The following is a 27840-nucleotide window of genomic DNA, read 5'->3' as shown; positions in this document are numbered from 1 at the left end:
GATATATTCAAGTACATGTACTGTGAAGCAAATAAAATATTTTTCTTAAATCATTTTGGATAAGTGCAAGTATAAGCTTGGCCTCATTTATGGTAAAAAACATAATTCTGATGCAATTCTCTTCTAAACAAGATTCTTCCTTAATTAGCTTAGTAAAAAAGGATCATCTGTCAATATATCACAAAAACATGACTAGTTATATGAAAATATGTCTGGAATGTCAAATGGAATGTTGAACTTCATTTTTATTTGTGTGATACTAATATTTGAGGATTTCATGGGTACAGGTGAATCACAAATTTTAAATGTTTAATCAAGTAAAATGTTTATGTAGGCTTGTTTGCAGACTTGTGTAAAATCACATAATATAATGTCCACGATTTTTTTTTTTTTAATTCAGGAAATTGGTACCCACAATAAAGAAATGAATCAACGGTAATAAATATTTTAAATTAAAATTGAACTAACTTTCTTAAAAAGGTGCACTGTCATGCTTCTGATTTAAAATTCTGTCAAATTTCCAGAAGTAAAATCTCTGAACTAACTGTATGGGTTATTCAAAATAGTCATGAGAAAACAACAGTGATTAAACCAAAACTTGATTGACAATATACAGTATAAATTTGATTAAAATAATTCTTGTTTAAATTTGAAAAAAGATGATAACTTAATCCTGATTTGAACTGACAAAACAAATTGACAACTTCTTTTTGTTGACCATATTGAATTTTTTTACAGTGAATCATACTTGATATCACCAGTATTTATAACAACATTTCATAAAAAAAAAGCCATTTTTATAAAATTGCCTGATTAGTGATGTGAATCTTATTAATATATACACAATTAAATAAACGCCCATTCTATCTTCTTGCTTTTTCAACACTACTGTATGCATTGAACACTCAAGATTTCTTGAAATCTAAAGACTACAATAAAACAAGGTTATTCAAAAGTTTGCTGCCAAGACACTTTGTTTCAATAAACAACCAAAATAAAATCTTCTTAAATCCTTTAACTCTTTCTAAAAGGAACTTCCACTAATTTTCCAAACATCTTTTCTTCTTTAAAATCTGTTATAATGGCAGATTAGCCATTTGATCAAGGATAAAATTCCTCTCTGTAGAAAGTAGTGTTTCTTTGATTAGGTGGTAAACTAGATTTATGAACGTGTATTAATTGTGTGTTTAACACCTCACAATCTATCTGCATCATTCCAACATTTCCTGAAGGCGGTTGCATGGTATCTGCAAAAAATGTAAAGGTTATTTTGGTACAAAAAATAAGAAACATCAAGAGGCTTCGAAGTGCCTGAATCAACCACCAGTACAAAAATATAGGTGATATATATCAGATGGTCCCTCTATTGTTTAAACAATCGACAAGCTAATAAAGAAGGACTATCTATTCAAATTTGCTATATGTTTCCATATTCAAATTGGTTCATTTTTTATTTTAATAAACAGTGTAATTGACTATACATCCATATAAGGTTGCAATCCCATCATATGAAAAAGAAAATGACTGGTGGACTAACTGACCAGTCAAAAAATATTCCTTCTTTTTCTTCACAGGGGTATATTTAGTCAAACCAATTATATAAGTTCACTGTTGGGTTAATAAGTCAAATTGTAACAGAATGTGTTGTGTGTATGAGTCAATCATACATAATTACAGTGCATGTATGTTTCATAAGTATCTGTACTTTTGATTGGCTGACAATAATTGAGAGACATTAAAATTCACATTTTTTTCCCAATAAAATGCAACATTTATGACTGCACATGCTTCCCATAAAACCATCAATACAATGCATTTGAAGACAAATAAAAAGCTTGATATAACTAATAATTTCATGTTTGTAGCATATAAATGTAATTATAAGAATTAAATGCTTCTTTTATTTGGTAAATTTATAAGTTGGAAAAGCATTAATTATGTACACATTTTTAATAGAAAGCATGTAACTATTCAAATTTTACAAATAAACAAACAACATTATCTGGACTACGTAAAACACTGGGAGAGTGGGTTTTTTATATAACCTAGAGGCATTACAAATTTATACTGGTCTTCTTTCATGATTATTCACTCTCATATTGAAATTGAAACTATTGCTTAACATTTATTTTTTTTTACTCAAATATTTGCTTACCATTTAAACCAACTGCTGGCATAACAAAAGACATTCTTGGTCGCATTGTTTTGTTGTGAGCTGTTGCTGGCACTAGGAAATAATCCTGCAATTTAAAAATACTTCAATTCATTTAACAAATACATGTAAATAGAAGAAAAGACTACCCAAGAAAAAATGCAAAATAAAAAAATATTCACTAATGAAAGGACTATTTACATCTACACTTCAACTGACTTTTAGCCATATAAAACATATAAGGTTATTTGGTACAACAACTTACATATATTTCAAAAATTCTATCGTAAAATATAAGAAGGTTAAATTTTCAAAGAAATTAATGTTTGTTCATGTAGTAAATTTAGTGTAGATTCATTATTATCTTGGGATACCAATTTTCATGGATTTTGAAGGTACAGACTTACCACAAGTGTAAGTATTGAACAAATTGCTAGTTTTCTATGGGCTTGAATCCTGATTTTGGCAAAACCACAAATTATCAAATACATAAGACGATACAGAAGATGGAATGTAGGATCAAAAGTAGCAGGCTCGATAAAAATGAAAGTTTTCCGCAATCAAAAAAAAAAGATACATGAATCGACAGTAATATTCAACTTAATGGTTTCCCAATCACTTTCCTTAAAGTTTTGTATTCAATTCCCAAAATCACATTTGCAAATCATTTCTGTATTCCTCTATTTTCCCCTCAACGAGACATTTATTTTACCTAAATTCACTAAATTATATTGATTTATCTTTAAAGCTATTTTAAAAGAATGTGTTTGCTATTTATTTCATATGAGTTTTTTTCTTTATCTATTCACTATGTTTCCAGCCATTGTAATAACAGCATCATATAATTTATATTGTTCATTCTTTTAATTCCTTCATTCATCAATACACATTCCTCCTCTTCTCAACCCTATATGAACTTTTGCATGTCACTTACCTCACTAAATGACAAAACATAAAAGGTGTCATTTCTCCTTGGTATTGACTTCCAGATGTTTCCATCTCCTCCATCAAATACTTTCACTTGGTAACCATGATCAAAGTGTCTACAACAAAAATTTCATGAATATCAATTCAACAAATTTAATTGAGACCTATGCAAAAGTATGCACACATTTACACATTCCCCATTTTCATTCTCAATTTTGCAATAAGAAATGCATCTAAAATACCTGACCTACTTTCTGTTCATGGAAGCAATTTGATATAGAAACATTATTTTATCATCAGCTCAGTAGTCAGTGCTTTTGTATCGAAACATTATTTTTTTTTTAATTTCCTATTGTTAAATTATGTGAATATTATTAACCTAAGGCCAAATAAAAAAGTATGTGTGGTTCCAGTTACATCTGAAAAAAAGTTAGGGTAGGTAGGTAGGGATTTTTTTTTATTTTATGTTTTTTTTTACATTGAGTCTATGGGAGCATCATTCTGACTTTAACAGTGCTTAATGAGAAATGACAATAAAATATTTAGGGTAGGCTATGTTTTAGCCGAAAAAGTAGGGAAGGTAGGGTCACTGGAACCAGCTTATGCAAAATTGACCTTAGATAAATTTGTAAGGGGCTGACCTAAATATTTTGAAGAATATTTATTTTCTGATGTCAGTACTCTCATGAATTTAAATTTGTACACGATTGTCTACAAAAATGTTTAATACCAAATGAATAATGTTAAAGATATTAACCTTGTATCACTTGGTCTTTGCTGATGATAGTTTCCTCTCACAGCTTTTTGAAGTGTTGTAAGATTCTTTTTCTTTTTATTTGGATTTTTCTTTTCTTTATTAGCTGATTTCTTCTTAGTGAGTTCATGTGACTGCATCCAGCCTGATAACTGATCTGCCAATCTGAAATGAAAGACAATATATGCATCATAAATCCCGTCTTCTCTATTATTTTTATTCTCCTTTAATTGTTAAAGTGGTACCAAACACTTTGACAAAATATTTCCTTTCACCCTTTGACAAAAATATAAAAAAAATAAAAAAACTAGAACCCCACACTTTATCAGAAAATTTCTTTGAATATGCAGCAGTTTGAAAAACACAAATTTTGATAATTGAGAAGCTTAACATTGCTTAACACAATAGAGTGTCATTAAAGCATTTGGCTGGTGTTTTTTTTCACAGTATTATTATGCACCACCTTAATTTGCTGTTTCCTGGTCTCCTTTCTCTTACTGTGAACCAGTTAATTTTTAGGTACTTTATTTCGCTATTTCTAGTGCATTTTGATATAATTAAATTACAAAACTTTAAAATTTACTTGATGTAGCTAAGAAAGGAAAGATGATTTTTTTTTTTATTTTCCATTAATTTTCTACTTGCAACTGTCCCAAATAAAATTGTGAAAACATTAGTGGGTTTTCTGTATGAAATACTGAAATTTTGAGTGACTATTAACATAGAATCGCAAATTCTCACCTTATAGACTCTGTCTTATTGAAGAGTGACGGACAGGTGTACATCTGATACAGTGTCTTATTATCTAGACTTTCAAATGGATTATCTTCCATTAATTTCTTCAGTCCGGTCCATGAAAAATCGGGCACCAAACTACTGACTGAGTATTCTTCTTGTACTGACATAAGTTGTCTCCCTTTGTGAACTGATAGTTCAGGTTTAGAGTTGGGCTTAATAATAAAGTCACTGAAATACAATAAAATATGCATATAATACACCTAATTATAAAATGAATACATGTTTAAATTAGTTTATACTGCACTCGTTCTATTTGAGCAGTCAAAATGCGTTGACTGTATATTTCTATGTCATATACAGTCACTGAATATTTAAATAGAAGTTGCCAAAACTATATTTATTATTCATAAGACCTCTTCAAACTGTTCTTGTGTCTAATGTATCCATCGACTCAAACTTATTTCTTTTACAATTTTTGGAAAACATATTGCTCTTGTTAATATGTTTTGTTTGAAACCTATAAATCACTATATCTTATGCTTATTGTTGATATTTTAGTTAATACTCAAATGAATTCGTTTACCATCAATTGCGGGCTGCATCAGGTAATGTACATTCCATTGTGTTGTATATTTCTCCGCCTGAGGCCTTTTCAAAGGGGGATGTTTCTCAATATTTAAATCAAATAAATAATATTAACATGTTAAACAACAATTGGAAATGTTTATTGTAGATTGCAGTATAAAAGACAATATTCACCGTTTCTAAGCCTCATCCTTATATCATTGATATGTCAAGTCAATGCACTATTATTGTCTTTACAATTGTCTAGTGCTAACTCATGATAATGGTTAACGCTTATTGGTTTTTAGTAGGTATAAAAGAGACAACCAGGAAAAGAATATACACAACTCCAGTAAGTAATAAACGTTATACTGTAATAGGCTGCTGTCAGTAAACTGGTTCATTTCTTGATTAGTCTTTGGTTACTTTGACAACTGGAGGCCTATTTTTGGGACTTACTGGGGCTTTTGTCCATATACATATATGGAAAATGTTGACCTGACTTTGGAAGAAATTTTTTGTCAAGCAGATAGACCATACATAAATGATTATTTCCCAATTCATTTCCTTTCAAGACTACCAGGTCTGTAGCACAACAAAACTTTTTTTTCTCATTACTCCTTTTTTTTACCACACACTTTCTTTAATCAACATAACCAGATCACACATGCTTTCCACACAGAACTCGAGTCATGGTGGTTTTCATGCAACAAGGTTGACACATGTGATTTGTTACGGCAATACAAAGAGACACGAGGTCATAAGATTTGACTTGATTTAGTAATGTTCATCAATTCAAGAACAGACTTCCAATTGGTTCCAGATCTTTGGTGGTAGATGTACCAAAAGTAACCTTTTAAATGACCCTTATTTCCACAATACCAGAAGCAGTTATAATTTACAGTAACAACTATCTAATTTGTTTATAATTTGTCCACACACTGAATAACTTACTTTAATGACAACAAATTCAAGCTGAGCATTGCAAAAACTGCCATTAAACAGATCTTTTTAGCTGGTGATGCACCAGTACACTTCTTCAATCGATCATTCTACAATGGAAAAATAAAATATTAAAAAAAAATCCCCAACTGATTTCAAACTAGGAACAGGGATACAGACTTCATATATCTATAATGGAAATGTTTAAATAGTTTTTTGTAAAATCACTGAATTTATCAAAGTATAAATTTCTTCTGAATAAGCTTAAGCATAACATATGATATCCTTTTTTTTCACATTTATACAATGTATAAATCAATCTTCAGTATGTAACAGCAACTTTTGTTACAGACTTTAATCATTGAAATACCTATACGAATTAGTTTTAGAAGCAGAGTGATTAATGCTACTTAAAATGTATATTTTGGTAAATAGTTTTTATAATGAGGGCTTTTCCAGATTTAATTGTATGGGGCGAAGGAAGGCACTTTTATTAAAATTTGATGGGTGGTAGTTATTTAAGAAAGATTGCTTGAACATGAAAAATGAAATATTCAATTTAAATTGTATGCATGTTGCCTTCCTTCCCCCCATACATTTATTTTTGGAACAGCCCTGAGTAAATAGGCATGTGTGGAGTATAGTTTCCTCTATATCAGGGAGCTAATATAAAATAATAAAGAAGAAATTTTTTTAATCACATCTATTTCATTTAGCAAATTTTATAATCCAATATTGATATACAACCAACAATAAACATTAGCATACTTGCCAACTTTTCAAAATCTCAAAGGGGGATTTTAAGCGCAATATGATCTTATGCTCATCTTACACTGTCATAAATGTGTTTTATCTTCTGCTGTATGTGCTTAAATATCCTGTTAAATCATTTGAATGCCTGTTTTGAGGTGTTCATTTTACATAAGAATTTCAAATTTCAAAATGTCTACATTACCTCATCCTGAAGAGACTTTAGTTTCTTTTTCAACAGCTCATTTTCTTCTTGTAACTTTCTATTCATTTCATTAAATTCATGTAAATTGTCTTCTAGGCCTGTGAGGTACTGCAAATATGGTAAAAGACCGTGCATTACATTTCTGTGCATTTCTTTTTAATCATGTTAATGTGTGCATTAACTCTAAAAACTGACCTAATAAAAAACTTTAACTATTGTTGAAGATGGGGCCAGAAACAGGACTTCTAAGTCTTGTTTCTGAAACTACATCACAGGCAAGTAAAAATTTTAAAAAATTTAATTATGAGAAAAAAAGAATATGTGAATATACCTCAACAACGCATTTCAATAAATATATCTAGAAACTACTTCAACCAATTATCACATTGTAATAAGACTTAAAAAGAAATCTTTTGTTTTAATAAACTTTTCATACTGTTTAGATCAACATTGTTTAAAACCAACCTCTTTTTTCCTCTTTCTTGACAAGCTTGCTGATTCTCTATTTTTTATCATCCGCTGCTGTCTTTTTATAGCTTTTATCTGGAAAAGAAAGGCAGAAAATATAACTCATACTGTTCAGTCATCGAAAGTGGCTTTTCTCTCTCTTATGTTGTCTGATATTGTAAAATAAACACACAAAAAAAGACTGTTCAATTTTAACTCTGTTTTTTCTTGCTTAATTAATGAAAATGATGCTTTCAAAAAACAAACAAAGTAATATAACTTTTTAAACATCTTTTGTAACAGAAAATGTTTTTAAAAAAAGTCCTTTTTTATATGCTTAAAGTGGTGAATCCTTAACTTATAATTGGTTGCTACTCGCCCAGTGACAAGTTTTTCATGCATGTTTAGGACTATAACAAGGAGATACCTTTAAGAACTAATCAACAAGGTAGTTTATGCAAGAAAACAGTGAAATTTGTAGTGATAGGTATGAATACACATTATGATTTTTTTTGGTCTTAAGTGTAAAAGAAAATTTATGTAGGAACTTGTAATGGATGAATAAAAAGTTGAGTTTTTTATTCACAATTTATCAGCCAACATTTCCTATCAATATTTTTGTCAGTTTTCAAAAAGTCATGGGATAACAGAAAGCAGAACTGACAGGACTAAACCAGTTTAGATAACTAGTTTTCTCAACATTCCTTTTGAATCTGGTATAACTACCTCATTATCAACTTGTACTGTGGGATTAGCTACTGCAGTAGATGAAATAATCTGGACAGGTCGCTGGGCTGCTGGCTGTGGGAACTTTAATATCCCTTCTGCTTTCAGTTTGTTAAATTCTTCTGGTGTTATAACAACTGTTTTCTGAACAGGAGCTGCAAGTACAAAAAGAAGGTATGAATTGAATGAAAATACATTGGTATCAGCAGGTTGCCGAAAAATATAGTCAGCAAATCCGTCAAATAAAAATAGATTAAAAAAAACAAATAAGACAAAAGACCTACTAAATAAATATTGTGGGAAAAATAAATATATTACTTTTTTCACAAATAAATAATCTCAATAGACATTTCACATAGATAAAGATGGGTGCAATATTTGAAAAAGGATCTTCTTACCCTACTTGAGCACATGTGGTCACCAATCATTTTTTTTGTAGGGCTCAACATTTTGTTTTCTTTCACCAATTCAGGGGAACATCAGTAACAACATATTAAAATTTCAAAAGCTTTGGTTGAATGGTTCATGAGAAAATGCACAGACACGACTGGAAACACCATTTTTCAACCTTTCAAGAACCATAACTCCTGAACGGTAAAAGTCAAAATCGTCATTATTGAACTTGACCTCCATTTTGTCATCAGTAACAGCATATTAAAATTTCGGAAGCTTTGGTAGAACAGTTCATGCGTAAATGCACGGACACGACTGGAAACTCCATTTTTCAATCTTTCAAGAACCATAACTCCTGAACGGTAAAAGTCAAAATCGCCATTATTGAACTTGACCTTCGTATAGTTGTCAGTAATAACATATTATTGCGAACCCTATCATAGTTTTCCATAGATTCACCTGCAAGTTACCTGTCCATTTAAACTTTTGTAAGTTCTATTGTCCCATTGAACAAATACAACTGGTATTGTTCTCTGTATAGTTTATTTGATGGGACCTTTAAATTTCTTCCAAGAGAAATCTATCACTCATTGATTAATTTACCTGAACAAAAAATTGAACTGTCAATGATAAAAATACATGTACAAATAATAAATAAGAACTCCTGCAAAACTGCATGTGGCATTGTATTTATTCAATATCAATAATACATTTTTAATAGTTTCAATATAAACACTGATTCAAAAATTAAAAGTTGATTTCTGATCAAACTTTTGTATAATTAACCTTATAACCTATAGGAGGGTAAGCTTGTCTAAGGGGGGATTAGTTTGTTCATACTTCAGTATTTATGATAGTAAAGTGAATCTCAGCCAAGTGTGCATTGCTATTATTTAGTTAAGTTAGTTTGCAAAATAAATTTCAAAGTCATTTTCAAGATTTCAAAATTATTCAACTTGAAGATGCAAAATTAAAGCGTCTTTTTAATCAAATTAATCATGTAATTCTTAAGATATTTTTTTATCTAAATTGATATAATATGTAAATTATGTATCCAATGCAAAATTTGCACTTTGTATGAATCAAAAGAACTACATAATAAATGAACAGTCAAACTCAACAATAACCAGGGGAGATAATTTTAATGAATATATTCACAGTGTTTAAAAAATGTTCTCAGATTTTTCAAGCGTTATTCCATCTATAACTGCATCACAAATTGCAGCTCTTGTATGGTCAAAAGTAAAATAACAGTGATTTTATAAAATAAGAGTACAAATAAATCATTGTACAAATGTTACTTTTTGGTCTTCCCTTACATAAAAACAGCAAGAAAATTATTAATCTATTCAGATGCATAGCTGAGAAATCAACATAAAAGGAATAAGTTGAGATGAATAACTATTTGTGAGAATAAGTTACAGAATTTGAAAAATAAACAAAAAACACATTCATACACCTTGGGCATCTATTATATTGATTTCTGTCCTAATAAATACACTATTGACATCCTTTCATGAAAACATAACAAAACCTCAGTTTTGAATGAAGAATAAAAAACAACAACCAGGGTATATTGAACAATTACAAGTGTATTTTAATTTATTTGGAAGATTTTTTTTTACTCAGGTAAATTAATCAATGAGTGATAGATTTCTCTTGGAAGAAATTTAAAGGTCCCATCAAATAAACCATACAGAGAACAATACCTGTTGTATTTGTTCAATGGGACAATAGAACTTACAAAAGTTTAAATGGACAGGTAACTTGCAGGTGAATCTATGGAAAACTATGATAGGGTTCGCAATAAAATTTTAAAAGCTTTGGTTGAACGGTTCATGAGTTAATGCACGGACAACATTTGATTGCCGCCTGCCCGCCCGACAGCCCGCCCAGCCGCCCGCCGTACATCCCAAAATCAATAACCGACATGTTTGTCACAAAAATCCGGTTAAAAATGTGTTTTATTAAAAAAAAAAAGTAATTGATAAACAGATGATTGGTCCAGAAACCATTGAAGAGGATCCTTATGAGCTGAGTAATTAAGAGGTTAGAAGTTAAATTTCTATACACAAACTCAATTAATACACTGTAAAAAATAAAAGTGATTTTACAATAACCTAGACTAAAATACTGTACCTGTTGGTGGTTTTGGTTGTGAGACTTTGACGGTTTGAGTATTTACTGCTGATACAGGTTTTGGTTTAATCCTGACTTTAGAGTTCAATATTGTGTTGTATTTAGGTTGTGTAATGATAACAGGGTTTATAGCACTACTAAGATCTGGTGTGATGTCGTCTACGTAGACAATGTTCTGTAATTGTGATGAGGTTGAAGAATAAGGCGGTGACGGCTGTGAATAACATGGGGATGGTGGTGGACTGTCCTTCACTCCGTCAAGGCATACCTGTAAAGAAAATTAAATACTGTAAATTCAGAAATTATTTAGATGTTGTTATCATTGTGAAAAATTGCAACTGGGTTCTAATCGCAATAATTTAAACTCACATTTTTATATTTTGATATGAATTAAACAGAATTTTTCTTAATATTGAAAAAAATTAAAATCACATATTAGTTAAAAATGGCAAAATCGCAATAATAAATGAATGCAATAATTTCTGAATAATAGTATGTCGTACACTTGACTCAACATTACTAAATTTATGTTATAATAATGTTACTGTTGTGCTATTTGGTGTGTAGTTTTCACATATATGTGAACCTTCTGTCGGGACAGCAATTATCACCCTTTCAGAAGCCTCATTTCCGCCCCTATTTGAAGTGATCCTGTCTATCAAAAATTTCATGAAAGAAAAATTTCAGACACTATTTTTTACTATTTTTTGTCCAAATATTATTATTTGGTTCTTAAATATAAACATAAAAGATATTTGAACTCAAATTAATTTAACCATCAGGTGAATCTTAAGCTTGACATGTTGATTGTGTTGTGAAATTAAATGAGGGTTGACATGTTTTACTTTCAATAGAACTACATAAAACATTGGATGAGATGTAATTTCAAAAGAAAAAAATGACAATATTTAACATCTGCTCATTTTAGATATTTGACACAATATTATCATGTTCTCCTGCAATCTGGAGTTGATACATACATATGATTCAGACTTAATATCATCACAGATTTTTTGTGATTCAGAAGACATGTTAGCATGGTTAGGGACAAGTATATACATTTTATTCAGAAGACACGAGAAAGATATTTACCTGTGATTCAGAGGATTCTGATGTGAATGAAAAAGATGGTGATAGTGGTTCATGTTTGATGTCTGGTGAACTGTCTAACCTCTGTTCATGTTTTAATACATTTTCTGGCAAGATACCTAATAAATGAAAGAAAAACAATTATGAATACGGCGTTGCTCAACATAAAAACTGATTAAAACTATCACAGGTGATTATAAATTTTGGAGCCTGGGATATAAAGAATCTTTAACAAATTGCAATATTCTGGCAAGATATCAATTCTATTTTTAATTTTATGAAGAGCTGTCACAAACAATACCAGCTGTGCAAGCTAAAATTGGTCAGGTGGAACGTAGATAAACTAAGTGACACTGCCAAGCTGTTTTTCATCCTTTTAATACATTATACTTGTCTTCCTACTTTAGTAACTATGGATGAGAGAGTAGCACCAGTACACTCTCTAGTTCTGGAGGCCAAAGAAACCTTGCATCATCTCATCAAACCGTGTACATGTGTATTCAAAACCTGTTGCAGGAAATTTATAGATGTCCAATCCAACATACAAACAGTTTATCTTTAACTTTTGTAAATGTTAAGAGATTTTATCTTAATGAAGAAGTTAACAAAAAAATAATCCCTTGCAAAAATTTCCACCTGTACAGTACCTTCTTTTCCTGTGGTAATTTATAATAATATCCAACCATTCCTCCCAGTTCTCCCACTTTTAAGTACATATACCTATAGTATTTATCAGTTTTATTTTATATGTTCTGGTTCCTGAATATGCATGAAATATTTGCCACTGGATATCAAGCAAGCAAAATCAATCAATCATGCAAGTGGATTCATTTATTTTCCTGTATACTAATTTTTGTGAATTAAAGAAAAATGGTGTTTTTTCGTGGATTTTCAAAATTTTATTATTAGCCTATTGGAAATTCATTTTTTGTTGAACATTTAAATGTCTGTTTTGAAGTAACCTACGAAATCCACGAAAAAATTGGTATCCAATGAATGATAATGAATCTATCATACATCAGATTTTTATCACCAAATAAATCACCCAATACCATTTTACAGTGAATTTATCAACTAAAACACTTGACTTACTCCATTTGCCTGTACTGTAGTTGAAACACATTTTCAACAAGCATGACAAGTATTGTAACACCTTACATTATTTATATTTAACTGATCAAATAAACGAGACAAACCTGGTGCAAAATTACATAAACACAAAGTCTTAACAGTAATCTCTTTATTAGATTTGTTATATGAAGAGAAGTCAACCATAATTTATCCCTTTGTGCCAAGAGCAATATACAATATTTTATGTATATATAACTACAAATATAAGGTCGATAACTTTTCATTTTTCTATTGATTGAAAAGTATATCTATAATACTAAAATTACGAGGCCCAATTTGTCAGCCGTCATCGGGTAAAAACGACAAATCAAAGAATTCAACTCTATATATAACTAATATAGGACAATGGTGTAGATTAAAAATTACACCACTCCAGACCCTTTTGTTTTCCACATAATTAATATTGCCAATAATTAACAAGTTCCGGGTCTAATCCGATACCGATACCAATAGTATATTCACCTGTTAGCTATAACCTTATCTGTACGTTCCGCATTTGACAGGCGCACCACCAAACGGTGTATTTAGGATTTTGCTATATACACGGGTCATAATCAAAGGGCTGACACTACTAAATTCAATCATTGTCAAATTGTTCCCTATTGTAGCTTTATTCAGCAATCAGCAAGACTTTAGACAATGCTGTTGATTAAAAAATACCCCATTCCTGGATAGCCTGGACCTTTTGTTTTCCAAATAATTAATATTTCCAATAATTGATAAGTTCCAGGTCGACGGGTTCAAACAGAAAGATTTGAAAGCAGAGAAAACTGTGTATCTTTATCAGATGACAATACCAATTACTAAAATAAGGCTTAGGCATAGTTATATACTTTAATTCAGTCACGGACCGGCGATATCAAGGGTGTGTACTTGTTTGTAAATTAATAAATTATATTTATAATCACATACAAATGTTAAGATGAAAAAAAACACCTATAAATTTAGTGTGTTCAAAGCACTTTTCTAAATTTACCTTCATAAGGAACACTTGCAGCCAAATTATTTGAAAGACAAGGATGTATAAAATAGAAACATTTGAAGAGATACATAATCAAAAATTTCCTAAAATAATAGCGAAATCCAACTTTTTCTGATTTTCAAAATTTATAAAAGTACAGAACATCTAAACAAACCCTTTTAATGAAAATTTGGCAGACGTCATAAACTTACTGCTGATTCCACTGTCAGAACTGTCACTGTATTCTTGTAGTAAAGTATCATGAAAATCTGTCTGAACATCATCTATATTCATCTGAAACCACATAACATAAAGGTTCAAATCAGCTTTTTAATATTCAAATTTATTACATGTGAAGTAATCTTTAGTATAATTTTATTACGTTTGTTCATTTAATTTGCATACAGAGATGAAAATAAGACAAAATGAAAATCATGATAATGATGGGATATGTTTAAATTTTTTGATTTCATGATTAAACAAGAATGTGTCCCCAGTACACGGATGCCCCATCCGCACTATCATTTTCTATGTTCAGTGGAGTTGAGTGGACCGTGAATATGGGGTAAAAATCCTAATTTGGCATTAAAATTAGAAAGATCATATCACAGGGAAAATGTGTAATAAGTTTCAAATTGATTGGACTTCAACTTCATCAAAAACTACCTTGACTAAAAACTTTAACCTGAAGCTGGACAGACAAACAGTCAAACGGATGGACGAACGACCGGACACACAAACCAGAAAACATAATCCCCATAAATGGGGCATAACAAAGAAATTATAAACCTTAAAAAGTTTTTGTGACTAAATAACATCATATAAACTTAATGATTTATATAACTTTCAAATTGATTACTTTAGAATTTAATTATTTCATTATAACTAGGGTAAAACATTCAAGCATTTGTTTGCACCTGTCCTAAGTCAGTAACCTGATGTTCAGTAGTTGTCATTTGTTGTTGTGGTTCATATAAGTGTTTCTCAGTTTAATATAGATTAGACCGTTGGTTTTCCTGTTCCAATTGTTTTTTTTTTCATTTTGCATTCATTTATATGCTTTTGAGTTTAGTATGACGTTCATTTTCACTGAACTAGTACACATTTTTATTTAGGAGCCATTTTCTCACTGCATTGAAGACCTATTGGTGGCCTTCAGCTGTTATCTGCTCTTTGGTCAGGTTGTTGTCTCTATGACATATTCCCCATTTCCATTCTCAATTTTATGTTCATAGTTCAAATTAAAGTTATTTTTTTCAGGATTTCACATGTTCACTAGTCCCTCTTTCTCATGTAACTAAACAGGTCCAAAAGTTAATAAATATGAATAGTCACATTTAGGATAGTTTGACCTACATTTTAAACAAGTAAAACTTACAGGAAAATCATCAGGTAAGTCAGGCATCAGTTCACTGGGATAGTTCTCCATACCCAGTAAATCATTGAGATCCATCGTTGTATTTTCTGAAATATAACAAAACATGTTAAAATCATTGAGAACCGTAGTTGTACTTTCTGAAATATAACAAATCATATTTATATCATTGAATTCTATCCTTGTACTTTTTGAAATATAACCAAAACATATTTATATCATTCGGATCTATTATTGTTCTCACTTTCTGAAATATAACAAAACATGTATCATGTGTATAAATCATTGATATCCATAGTTGTACTTTCTGAAATATAACAAAACATGTTTAAATCATTATGATCCATAGACGTTAGATATAACATACATTGTACAACATACTACATATAAAATGAACAAAAATGGATGTTTTATTATATTATATTACCCTGTGTTTACAAAAATAAACCAATGCCAATGAGTCTGAAAAATTTGCCAAAAATTCAGAAATATTTGCATGCATTTGTGATTGTTGAACCAATCAACAAATTGACACAAATCGACATTATTGCAATTTCAGGAAATGCCTCTAATATAATGCTATCAAAATTTAAAATATAAGTTGTATTTTTACAAGACATTTTTCTGAAGCATTGCTCATCTTAAACCATGAAAACACCTAAATATAACATTGCACAAATTTCTAATTTTACAGACCACACCTGTCACCCTATAGATGTAGAATGGACAAATGTCATTATTCAGAGAGTGTTAAGATAACTGCAGTCTTGAATTTACATGATGATTAAGAGGTTATGGATGTTGTAATATATTCAGGAAATTATATAATATAATGGAAGAATTTTCTGAATATATCACAACATTCATCATGTCCATAGATTTAAGGGAAACTAATTTTTTTTAATAACCTTGGGATTTCTGCACTAGCACAAATTAAAGAACAAACCAAACAAGTCTAGTTAGAAAAGACATTAAAATGTACATTGTATGTCCAAAATTAGAATATAATACACTATGACATAATCTAGTCATTCATGTGCATCCTAACATGTACAACTTTAAGTAATTAAGAGGACATTTGATGTTATCTCTACAATGTTTTAATTTTCTAATAGCATGAATATCATTTATCATGTTAATACATGTAAACTAAATATTGCTATTAAAACAAGAACAATTCCTTATAATGATATACAAAATTAATTTTCATGTTGATGTCAAAGATTATACGTTTTCACAAAAAGATTCTGAATATGAGAAAGACTTCCAACTGAACACAGTTCATTCAAAAATAATCAAAGCTGTTCTTTATAACATTATGTTAAATAACAGCCATCTTATTTTCCAAACTAGAGGCTCTAAAGAGCCTGTGTCGCTCACCTTGGTCTATGTGCATATTAAACAGAGGACACAGATCATGCAGATGGATTCATGATAAAATTGTGTTTTGGTGATGGTGATGTGTTTGTAGATCTTACTTACTGATCATTCTGGTTGCTTACAATTATCTATATATATAATGAACTTGACCCAGTAGTTGCAGTGGAAAATATTTTGTAAAAATTTACAAAATTTATGAAAATTGTTAAAAATTGACTATAAAGGGCAATACTCCTTCAGGGGTCAATTGACCATTTTGATCATGTTAACTTATTTTCAGGTTTTACATTGCTGTACATTATTGCTGTTTACAGTTTATCTCTATCTATAATAATATTCAAGATAATAACCAAAAACAGCAAAATTTCCTTAAAATTACCAATTCAGGGGCAGCAACCCGACAACCGGTTGTTCGATTCATCTGACAATTTATGATATATCTTGACCTGATAAACAATTATACCCCATGTCAGATTTGCTCTAAATGCTTTGGTTTCAGAGATATAAGCCAAAATCTACAATTTACCCCTATGTTCTATTTTTACAAATGGCTGCCATCTTGGTTGGTTGACCGGGTCATCGGACATATTTTTTTTAAACTAGATACCCCAATAATGACTGTGGCTAAGTTTGGTTAAATTTGGCCCAGAACTTTTAGAGGAGAAGATTTTTGTAAAAGTTAACGACGAGGGACGACGACGACGGTGGCCAAGTGATGAAAAAAGCTCACTTGACCCTTCGGATCAAGTGAGCTAAATTAGCAGTCTGCACCAAAATCTTTTTCAACTACTAGTCTGAAGACCAATATCCCGACATTTTTCTTATTGGTCCAAACAAAGTTTTGCAAAAACTTACTAGTCTGAATGAAGTTTTACTAGTCTTGGGCATCGGACTAGTGGCTAACCGTGCAGACTGCTAGTAAAAATATTGTATAATCAGGATTTCTGGCAATAAATACAATAAATGATAAAAAAAAAAAAAAATGAGAGGAAACCTTACATTTATATATATTTAAGCACATTATTCTGCCACTCCTTTTCCCAAAAAAAAATATCATTGATTGCTATAACTTCAGATGACTGGTCAAATCTATGAGTGTGAGACCAATGAAAAAATATCATTAAAAACTTACATACATGTATATTCAACATCACTGAGAAAATTAAAGGAGACAGACAATATAAAAATGTCAAACTTGTAACATGCAGTTACAAAATCAATAAAATTATTAATGTACAAATTCCCAAGTCTCTCATTACAAATCAGAAATGGATTTTACAAAGGCATGCAGAATCTGAGAGTATCAATTATGTAAACAAAAACTTTAAGTTTAAATCATTGAAGTCCTTTTACTTAAAATTTCAAATCTCATACAGTTTGGTCTATTTATTTTTAATTTGAGATCAATAAAAAATTAAATAAGAAAACAATCAGTCATCAAGTAAATGTATAAGCATGTAAATGTATGCTTCCACTTTACTTTGAAGAAATAGAATGATTTACTGATTTATCCCATGTTCTAACAATAGTCAATGATAGTCTTAGGGAGATTTTAAAAATTTATATCAAATGTTGACAATATTGATTTCGATTGTATGTTTTATGTACATTTCATCTACCTGAAAATCAATAAAACATTTGTTTAAATTTATTGCAGTAATATTCATGATATTGTTAAATGTGTTGGGATTTATCTACAAGGAAATACAGCATGTTTTTCTTCCTCTTACAATATATTTGTATTATAATTTTGTATGTACCATTGAATATATATATCATGTACATAATACATTAGATATATATTGCTGATTTGTATATTTTAAAGAAAATCCTACAGTAATCTGCAAATTTATATTGACAGTCTAGTCAATTGTGCAATCTATAAAGCAAATAAAAAAGTAGTAGGACAGCAAATAGGGCTTCAATCGTTTGAAGTTCAAGTTGTCACTGTGAAAATTTGAAAGCTTTCTGCAAATTTTTTGTACTTGATTTTACCTATTTCTATTGCAAACAATCTATGGGGAAATACAGGGTACACACAAAATTAAAGAAAGTTGATATGGACATTTTTGTAATACTGATTTAATTACCAGAGTGATCGAAAATACAGAGAGATTATAGTGTCAAGTTGACACTTACTGAAGACTAAAGACTATTAATAAACAAAGTTACATATGTTACATGTTATAAAAGATATCTGTTTTAATCAATTTAAAGAACACCATGAACAAAGTTAAATGTATAATGATTTCATGTCAAACAAGCATACCAAATACATAAATAAGGCCGTTAGTTTTCTCATTGGAATTGTTTTACATTGTCTTTTCGGGGCCTTTTAAAGCTGATCATGTGATATGGGCTTTGCTCATTGTTGAAGGCTGTACTGTGACCTATAGTTGTTAATTTCTTTGACATTTTGGTCTCTTGTGGAGAGTTGTCTCATTGGCAATCATACCACATCTTCTTATTTATACAAACTGCATACATGCAGATTATTTAAATATTAGTTGGTGAAGAAAAACATTTGTCACAAAATATATTTGAATAAAACAGGAGCACATTTGAAAAATTTGAAAGTGTTCCGGAACTGCTCCTATGAAAATTGAGACTGGAAGGTACAAGTGTATGAAGGTCTTTAAGTTGAAAAAGAATATGTTTTAACATGAACACATGTAATGAAAATCTTTAAATTGAAGATGAAAAACATGTCTTAATGAATTGTCCTGTGTACATGTGTATGAGGACTTGCATTGCTATAAATTTATTTTATCAAGTATTTTTAAGTTATGTTAATTTTATATGCATTTTCCAGATGAAGAGAAAATTTTATTGTCATACACAGATGATAAAATGTACTTTTATATTACATACTGCCTAAATCTGCAATGACATTTTATTGAAAAGTAGATGTTAGTATTTCAATTTACTAGTTTTAATTGCAGAGAAAGCGTATGTCAAATTTTGAATACTCTCTTATAACTCTTTTTATAATAAGGGGGGTGTTGTATGTTTTATCAAATTATAATGATGTTTTATAGAATGAATAAAGATATGGAAAACTAATTATTACTAAAATATGTCTAAGTACACTTTATGTATAAATTTATACATTATCACTATCATGATATAAATACAATCATTTCACACTGTATAACTTTTTTTCTAAATACATAAAAAAAAATTAGAATGACCAACTTTATACCATTATAATACTTTAAAAATTAAGTTTCAGAAACAAAAACTTCCATAGACATTTTAACATTTGAATGTTCTTGTTTGTTTCTATTGTCAGAGGTGTCAAGTAAAATTGATCTTTGAAACTGTCCAATCATCCAAATTTAAACATCTGGTCTATTCAGATGGCTTATTGTTGTCCAGCTAGTTGATACATTTTATCTATTGTCCACAATAATCAATGATCATCAATGCCATTTATCTTGATCCCTAAGGGAAACAACTTACAGGTACAAATGTACATGTATGAAACTGTTCTAACATATTATTCTTTGATCTCTTTTGAAGTGAACATAAGATAAGATAAGATAAGATATTTTTATTCAAATTAAAGGGCCCATGAAGAGCAAAGCAATTTATTACAATGATTTTTATAATTGTTACAAAAATGAAAAAAATAATGACACAAATCATAAACATGAATTTAACTATTTCTTAGATGTTAATCTACAACCAGATCAGAGCCATATACATAAAAAAGGCATAACAATATATTTATTATTAACAGGCAAATATTCTCAACTGATCATGTACAAAAACCAAAAGTCATATATATATTCCATTCTCACAAAATTAAATCTTTATAAATAGCACTTTGAAATCTTGTGTGAACACATTGTACATGGTTGGAACCCCCCTTTTTTTTTGGACAATCCTTTGTTCTGGGTTGTGACCCCCACCCCTTTTTTTTAAATGGCTGGATCCGCCCCTGATGTAAATACAATAAGTTTTCAGTGAAAATACAAAAATCACAAAGTAAAAAAATAATATGGGGACGAAGTCCCCAATTACGGTAGAAAAATCAATAAAAAAAAAAAAAAAAAAAAAAATCGGGAAAATTGCCCGGATTTTTCATTCTACTAATGAACTCAAAATCGTTAACTTTTTTTTTCAGATCTAGTTCCTGTTCCGGTTTTCCCCGCATTTGCGCAGAAATCTGTCTTGTTTGCATGAGACTTTGAAAAGAAAATTATATGTATCAGTCTAGTAAAATATAAGATTGGAACTCAATACAATTTCATTTTTAATAATTGTTTGATTTGGAAAAAACGTTACCTAATGGAAGTTTTTCTTTTGTTTACATTGAATATGACGTCATAATTTAAACAACGTCACAGCTAAATCCCTAACCACAGAACCGAAATCGGGAACGTTACGGTATTTCCGTTTCCTTTATTAACATGTTTGAGGTAAGAAAATAATACATACAGACTTCGTCCCCATTCACAGGTTATGCCTGCCTCATATTAATTGAATAGTAGTTCTCTTCATCTGTTCATGACAGTACACAGCAGTGATGAACTTAACAAATACATTGTACAAGACATTGTGCAGCGGTTATTCAAACCAGCTACAATTCATGCAATTATTAGAACTTTAATTGGATCATTATCTTGATGCATCATATGATCTCATTAGAAAGTTGTGTGTAAAAAAAAATATGCTTCACTCCCAATAGCTTGGGCTTCACATTTCAATACTACCTGAAAATTTCTTATCTACCGACTGAAAAGTGTCGAACATGTGGGGAATCCCCAACACATTGTAAACAAGCCTTCATAAAAATTGCCTTATTATTTGGTAAAAAAAAATGAACAAGACAATGTCATTCATATAGAAATGATAATTATATTGTGTTGTATATAATATATGGCACACACACTAATTATGTATTTTAACAATGTCGGTATAAATATTCTTGTAAACATGTTTTTGTCAACATAATTTTTGTTACTGTCAGTGACAGTGTCATATGTCGTTCAACTTGCACTTTAATTTTGATAATTTTGTTCTTACCCCAGTCATCGTTTGTTAGTAAGTTGTTGGAGTAGAACTTTCTGTCCACTTCGGACACAAAATCCAGTGTCATAATTCAAAATTTAGATATGAAAACATCAATAAAAATATTAAGCGTGCTTTCCCAGCGAAGCCGGAAGTAGTTGGACACAAAATAAAATCCCCAATAACCAGTAAGCGGAATTTAAAACATGTCCTAACACGAACACAAAGGCCGGTTCAGAGTGCAAATTTGAGGATGGCATATTACTCAGATTAAACAAACTATGATGTTTAAAAAATCAATTCGAAATAAAACACATCTAAAAATCAAAGCATAGAAAAATCTAAGATGGGCGCTTTTTCACCGATTTGATTCAAATGAATTTCTAATATTTGATTTATAAAATACTAATTAAAACACATATCCAAATTATAATAAGTCTTAAATAAACAGTTTACAATGCATGTACTAGATATAGTCCAGTCCTGGCATCAGCGACTTTTTGTCACTGAATATTGAAGGCACATGGAGGGCGAGCTGGACACAGTGACAAAAAAAAATGAAAATTAAAGAACCTTAGTGAGCGCGCTCACATACCCCACCGTCCCAACATTGTCATTGGAGAAATGAAATAAGTGTAAGAAAAGAAAATTGTATAAGAAAAAAAAAATGAATCATAATTTTCTGTCAATATGCACATCTACATAGTATGTCCTTATTATCTACAAAGTTTCATGACTGCGATTCTGTTGTGTGGTTTCAAAGGAGTTGCGATGACAAACTGTTGCAGTAGTACATTAAAGTAAATAAGTTCAAAGGGGCGTAACTCCTAGAAAAAAAATGAATCGCAATTTCCCGTCGATATGCACAACTACGTAGTATGTCCTTATTATCTACAAAGTTTCATGAAATTCTGTTGTGTGGTTTCAAAGGAGTTGCGATGACAAACTGTTGCAGTAGTACATTAAAGTAAATAAGTTCAAAGGGGCGTAACTCCTAGGAAAAAAATTGAATCGCAATTTCCCGTCGATATGCACAACTACATAGTATGTCCTTATTATCTGAAAAGGTTTCGTGAAATTCTGTTGTGTGGTTTGAGAGGAGTTGCGATGACAAACTGTTGCAGTAGTACATTAAAGTAAATAAGTTCAAAGGGGCGTAACTCCTAGAAAAAAAATTGAATCGCAATTTCCCGTCGATATGCACAACTACATAGTATGTCCTTATTATCTGAAAAGGTTTTAAGAAATTCTGTTGTGTGGTTTGAGAGGAGTTGCGATGACAAACTGTTGCAGTAGTACATTAAAGTAAATAAGTTCAAAGGGGCGTAACTCCTAGAAAAAAAGTTGAATCGCAATTTCCCGTCGATATGCACAACTACATAGTATGTCCTTATTATCTGAAAAGGTTTCGTGAAATTCTGTTGTGTGGTTTGAGAGGAGTTGCGATGACAAGAAACAGGACTGACGGACGGACGGACGGACGGACGGGTCAAAAACATTATACCCTCCGCAACCCGTTGCGTGGGGTATAATAAGTCATTGAGGCCAGTGCTGGACTAGTACTAGTCCAAATAATTATGACATCTTGAAAGGCTATTATATTTTTTTTCTTTGACGAGCAGGAAGGCGTCAAAGCAAAAATTTAAAATAGCCTTCCAAGACGTCATAATTATTTGGACTAGACTAGTACCAGATAAAAGTTAATATATATCAGAATTTCGCGCTAATCTTAGTCCAGACGCCGTCTAATAAACTATTGAGATGACCCAGAAAACTACCAACGGTCACATAACATGATATAAACATAAATATGAATAGATAGCTTACTCGTGTTATTGATTTTTCTATGTTTGTTTAAATTGTTTTCATGTTATAGATTACAAATATAAGTAAATCACAGTTTCTATTTTACCTGTATAAGAATGATTATTTGTGAATCAAATCAGTCAATCGATCAAAAGATATACCGTCGTTGCACCTTCAATGTTGATATTATTTTCTTTAATAACTGAACACGCATTAATCATGCGTGATCAATCTCTAGATACAGGGTTAACTTGGAGTTCACATGAATACGGATTAATAAGGTATATAATTCACTTGCAAGTGAATAATTCATCATCGATGTTTCTTGGCTTATTTTGACAAAATTGAACCATACTGGATGCTAAAAGCGAATTATCATTCCACTATTTCACTTTCATTGATGATTGAATAGAAACATTACCTTTTATTTTTATTTATATATCTCGTAGCTATAGTGTGTGATAACATTGTGTGAGGGAATTCGACGTTTGATGTACCACTGTTCACTCCAGTGCAATTTATGACAATACCACTGCATCAATCAGAATTATTTTTTTTGCAGTGTTTTAAGAAATGATTTTGCTTTGTTGTCGCGTATTATTTGTGAAACATTCAATGTTTTAAAAAGGCGAATTTTCTTTATAAAGTCAGTGATTATGTTGACTTTTGAAGGCCAAACTTTCTACAGCCTTAAATACGCTAATGAAAGATCCAAAAACTATACCAATACATAACGACACGATTATGAAATTATAACAAATCTATTGGTTAACAAATTTTTACTCGTTATTGCAAAATAATGAACTTAATATATCTGACATTTTCTCCCTACCCAGTTTACCCCTATACATTTTTATGATGTGGACTGGTCATTGTTATTGAATCGTAGGCAATTTGATTGGATTAAGTTGTTATTAGTTTACCTTCAAACCTGTTTATGCTTTTCATACATGACTATTGATTAATCAGAACGTGCATGAATGTGACCGGTAACTGAAATGACCTTCAAACTAGACACTGGACGAGTCAATATTATGTTTTATCAATGAAAGTTAAGGTATGAAAGGTAAGAATTGCCACTTATTCGATTTTCACAAAATTTTCGGAATATACAGTTGGAAAGGTTATTTTTTAAAAGCCTATTGTGAAGAGTAAAGAGAAAATTTACAAATAATACGTTTTGTTCCATTAAACAAGTCATTTTCGTAAGAGAAATACCGAAATATATTTTACGCACGACTACGGCAGGTAAAATTATTATTTATCATAATAAAAAAAAGCATTTTTCAGTCTCATTGGAATATGTTGATTACAATTAATCCCAAACTTAAGAAGTAAGTAACTAAAGTCAAAATATGTCCGATCTGCCTATTTCTGCACATCAAAAGTCAATACGATCGTTTTAAAGTCAATTTCGTCTACCTCACAAAATCTTGTTAGGCACTTTTTTTTTTTTTTTATATAGTGTCCCTTTAAACCATTATATTACGAAAATACATTTCTACTTTAGAAGGCAGAATCATTGACCTAATGAATGCATAGATATACCGGGGACAGACCCTGACAATTTTCAAGTTTATGGATAAGACACAGGGTCGGATCCAGGATTTTGGAAAGGGGGCGAAGATTTTAAAGATCGACGAGCGGAGCGAGGCGAAAAAAATTTTGGACCTTTTTGGGGCTAAAAACATAAAATAATTTAGTGTAAAATGCACTTTTTAAACGGTTCCTGACTTGGGGCATGCATATTTTATAGTTACCGTAAAGTGTAAAGGTTGGACATTTTTGATGCTGTATTCTCTCTATCAATTGTCTATCATAAGATTATAATTTCTTGTTGTAAGAAGCTATACGCCGGGCTATTCGATGAAATTTACAATACGACCGACAGGAGTTGAAAAGGACAAACAAGCAAATTTTATCCAAATGTTTGGTTGATATGTTTCACCCAACAATATTAAGGGAAGTGAGGGGTTCCAAATTAACCAAAAGCTACGAATTAGTCTGAAATGACAATGAATTTATGAACGACAGTCGACAAATGGAGACATAAAGGCCACACCCAGCAAACAGGTTTCAGTCTGGTCTTGAAAAAAGTATTCAATATATCAGTACGGGGAAATAACATTCCAGTCAGACATGCAAAACCCCGGCCCCAAAAAGGGCCCGTTTTTATTCACTGTGTTCATTTAATGCTATATATAATTCTGTTGGAAGTTTTCGTTTTTAATAGCAAAAAAGTGGACAAGCTTACTGTTTTCAATCCAGATACGGCCATATTTTTTGTTTATTAAAGGCAAAAATCATTCAGATTTTTTCTCTCAAATATCTCTGACTGCCCCTCAAACAAATGGTTTGTACCTTGCACATTAAATCTATCTAGAGCTTATACTGACTGGGGATCATTATCAGCTACGTTATTTTAAAATAGGCTAGGGCGTTTTGGGTTAAACATAATTTCGTAGGTAAATAATATTGATGTGGAATTTTTTTCTTATTAGAGCGTAATAGAGTATAACTTTCTGTTTGTCGGAATTGTGAAATAGAAGTCAATACGTTCTTGCTCATTCTGTGTAGCTTTGAAGGTGTCATGATTGTCATGCTCAGCCTATGCAATGTGTGACTTTAATTTGAATTTCAAAATTACTGAGTTACGTTTTTCGACGAACTGGTCAACTCAATCATAGCGAATCACACGAATTTGATGCGACTGTCATATAAATGAGAGGTTTAGCGCTATAAAACCAGGTTCAATCCACCGTTTTCTACATTTGAAAATGCCTGTACCAAGTCAGGAATATGACAGTTGTTGTCCATTCGTTTGGTGTGTTTTGCCATTTAATTTTGCCATTTGATTAGGGATTTTCCGTTTTGAATTTTCCTCGGAGGTCAGTATTTTCAGTTGTGATTTTACTTTTGACATAGTCAGAAAATACCACCGAAAATTATCTTTATGAATAATGAATTGTCGCATAAAAATTAAGTACACGGGAAATTGCAAAGTTCACGAAGTCTAGTCTGATTAATCATTTTACAAAAAAAAAGTCCAATCAAAAGGTGGGGGGGGGGGGGGGCGTACGCCCTCTACGCCCCCTCTGAATCCGCCACTGGGACAAATAATTAAAACCCATATATTTATGTATTCTGAATACCGATCTTTCATGTGAATCAACTCATTGAAAAACTTCTTGGCATGCTTGACATTGATTAAAATATTATTTTTTTTTATGAAATGCACGAAGGCATTCACTGGCGGATCTAGAAATGTTCATAAGTGGGGGCCCACTGACTGCCTAAAGGGGGGGGGCGCTCCAGTCACGCTTCAGTGATTTCCTATACAAGCAACCAATGTTTTCCCAAAAAGGGGGGCCAGGGCCCCTGCCCCCCCCTAAATCCGCCTCTGCGACATTTATGAAAGCAACTGAGTATTCTTCAACGTTTCGGGATTTATTTGAACTTGACAAGCTAAACAATCTTTTAAACTATATTCCAGACATCTTTTTTGAGCAATGTCCTTTTTACCGACCCTTTCACATGGACTCGTTGACCGAGTAGTTGGAGTAGACGAATCCCGTACGTCGGACACAGGAACCTTGTTTCTATGCATTGGAAGGCCCACTATTAACGTACTATCAACGTACGTTGATAGTGTGTCTTCCCATTGATAGAAACACGTGCCTGTGACGTGGTAGGTGAGCTCGACTCCCATCTTAATTGACTAGGATTGTTAGATTTCCTACCAAAGGTCGGTGGTTCTCTCCAGTTACTCCGGCTTACTGGTCGCAACGAAACAGCGCAAAAGTGACGAAAGTGGCATTAAACACCTACCAATCAATTAATCATATTTAAGAACAATTAATTAAAACCTTGACAGTAAATTTGCAGCTGCTGCTCTACTCTGTGAACTGCGTACCTTTTCATGGCTAAAATATTTTTTTTCGCAATTAAGAGCCATTTGTATCAGTTACAATTTTATTGAAGTATATAAATACGGAAAAAAATATCTTTGCAGCTTTAATGACTCTGCTTTATCGTTTGAAGTCCTGCTTTCTGACGCAAAAACAAATGCTCACATACAAAAACCAGATGCTCCGCAGGACACAGCTTTATACGACAGCAGAGGTCGAACCCTGAACGATTGGGGGAAGTATGGACACAACATTCAAGTTGGATACAGCTCTGAATTTGGATTGTGATTAATAGTTGACACAGCATAGGTTTCTGACACAGAATGAATGCGGTTAATGAACTTAATTTTTTTTTGTTTTGTTGCTTTTGAACAATTCACTATGCTGTTGAATATTAATCCTCTCAAAAAAAAAATATTTAATAAATAATTTTCTTT

At 31.2% G+C, this 27840-nt stretch overlaps 1 protein-coding gene across 1 annotated transcript; it reads right to left on the bottom strand.

Moving 5' to 3' along the window:
* Positions 1 to 380: 380 nt before the first annotated feature.
* On the bottom strand, positions 381 to 21863 carry LOC143063747 (cyclic AMP-dependent transcription factor ATF-6 beta-like). The gene is made up of 14 exons (XM_076236112.1): positions 21705 to 21863; positions 15297 to 15382; positions 14131 to 14212; positions 11830 to 11945; positions 10738 to 11005; positions 8206 to 8360; positions 7498 to 7575; positions 7033 to 7140; positions 6090 to 6187; positions 4575 to 4799; positions 3837 to 3998; positions 3087 to 3195; positions 2156 to 2240; positions 381 to 1247 (listed from the first exon to the last, which is right to left on the bottom strand). Exons 1-14 carry the CDS (start codon positions 21775 to 21777, stop codon positions 1102 to 1104), a joined length of 1791 nt encoding a protein of 596 aa, XP_076092227.1. The 5' UTR covers positions 21778 to 21863; the 3' UTR covers positions 381 to 1101.
* Between the last annotated feature and the right edge of the window lie 5977 nt (positions 21864 to 27840).

This window comes from Mytilus galloprovincialis, chromosome 2 (genome assembly GCF_965363235.1).
Source record: "Mytilus galloprovincialis chromosome 2, xbMytGall1.hap1.1, whole genome shotgun sequence".
Taxonomy (NCBI): domain Eukaryota; kingdom Metazoa; phylum Mollusca; class Bivalvia; order Mytilida; family Mytilidae; genus Mytilus; species Mytilus galloprovincialis.
This window is presented reverse-complemented; position numbering and strand designations above follow the sequence as displayed.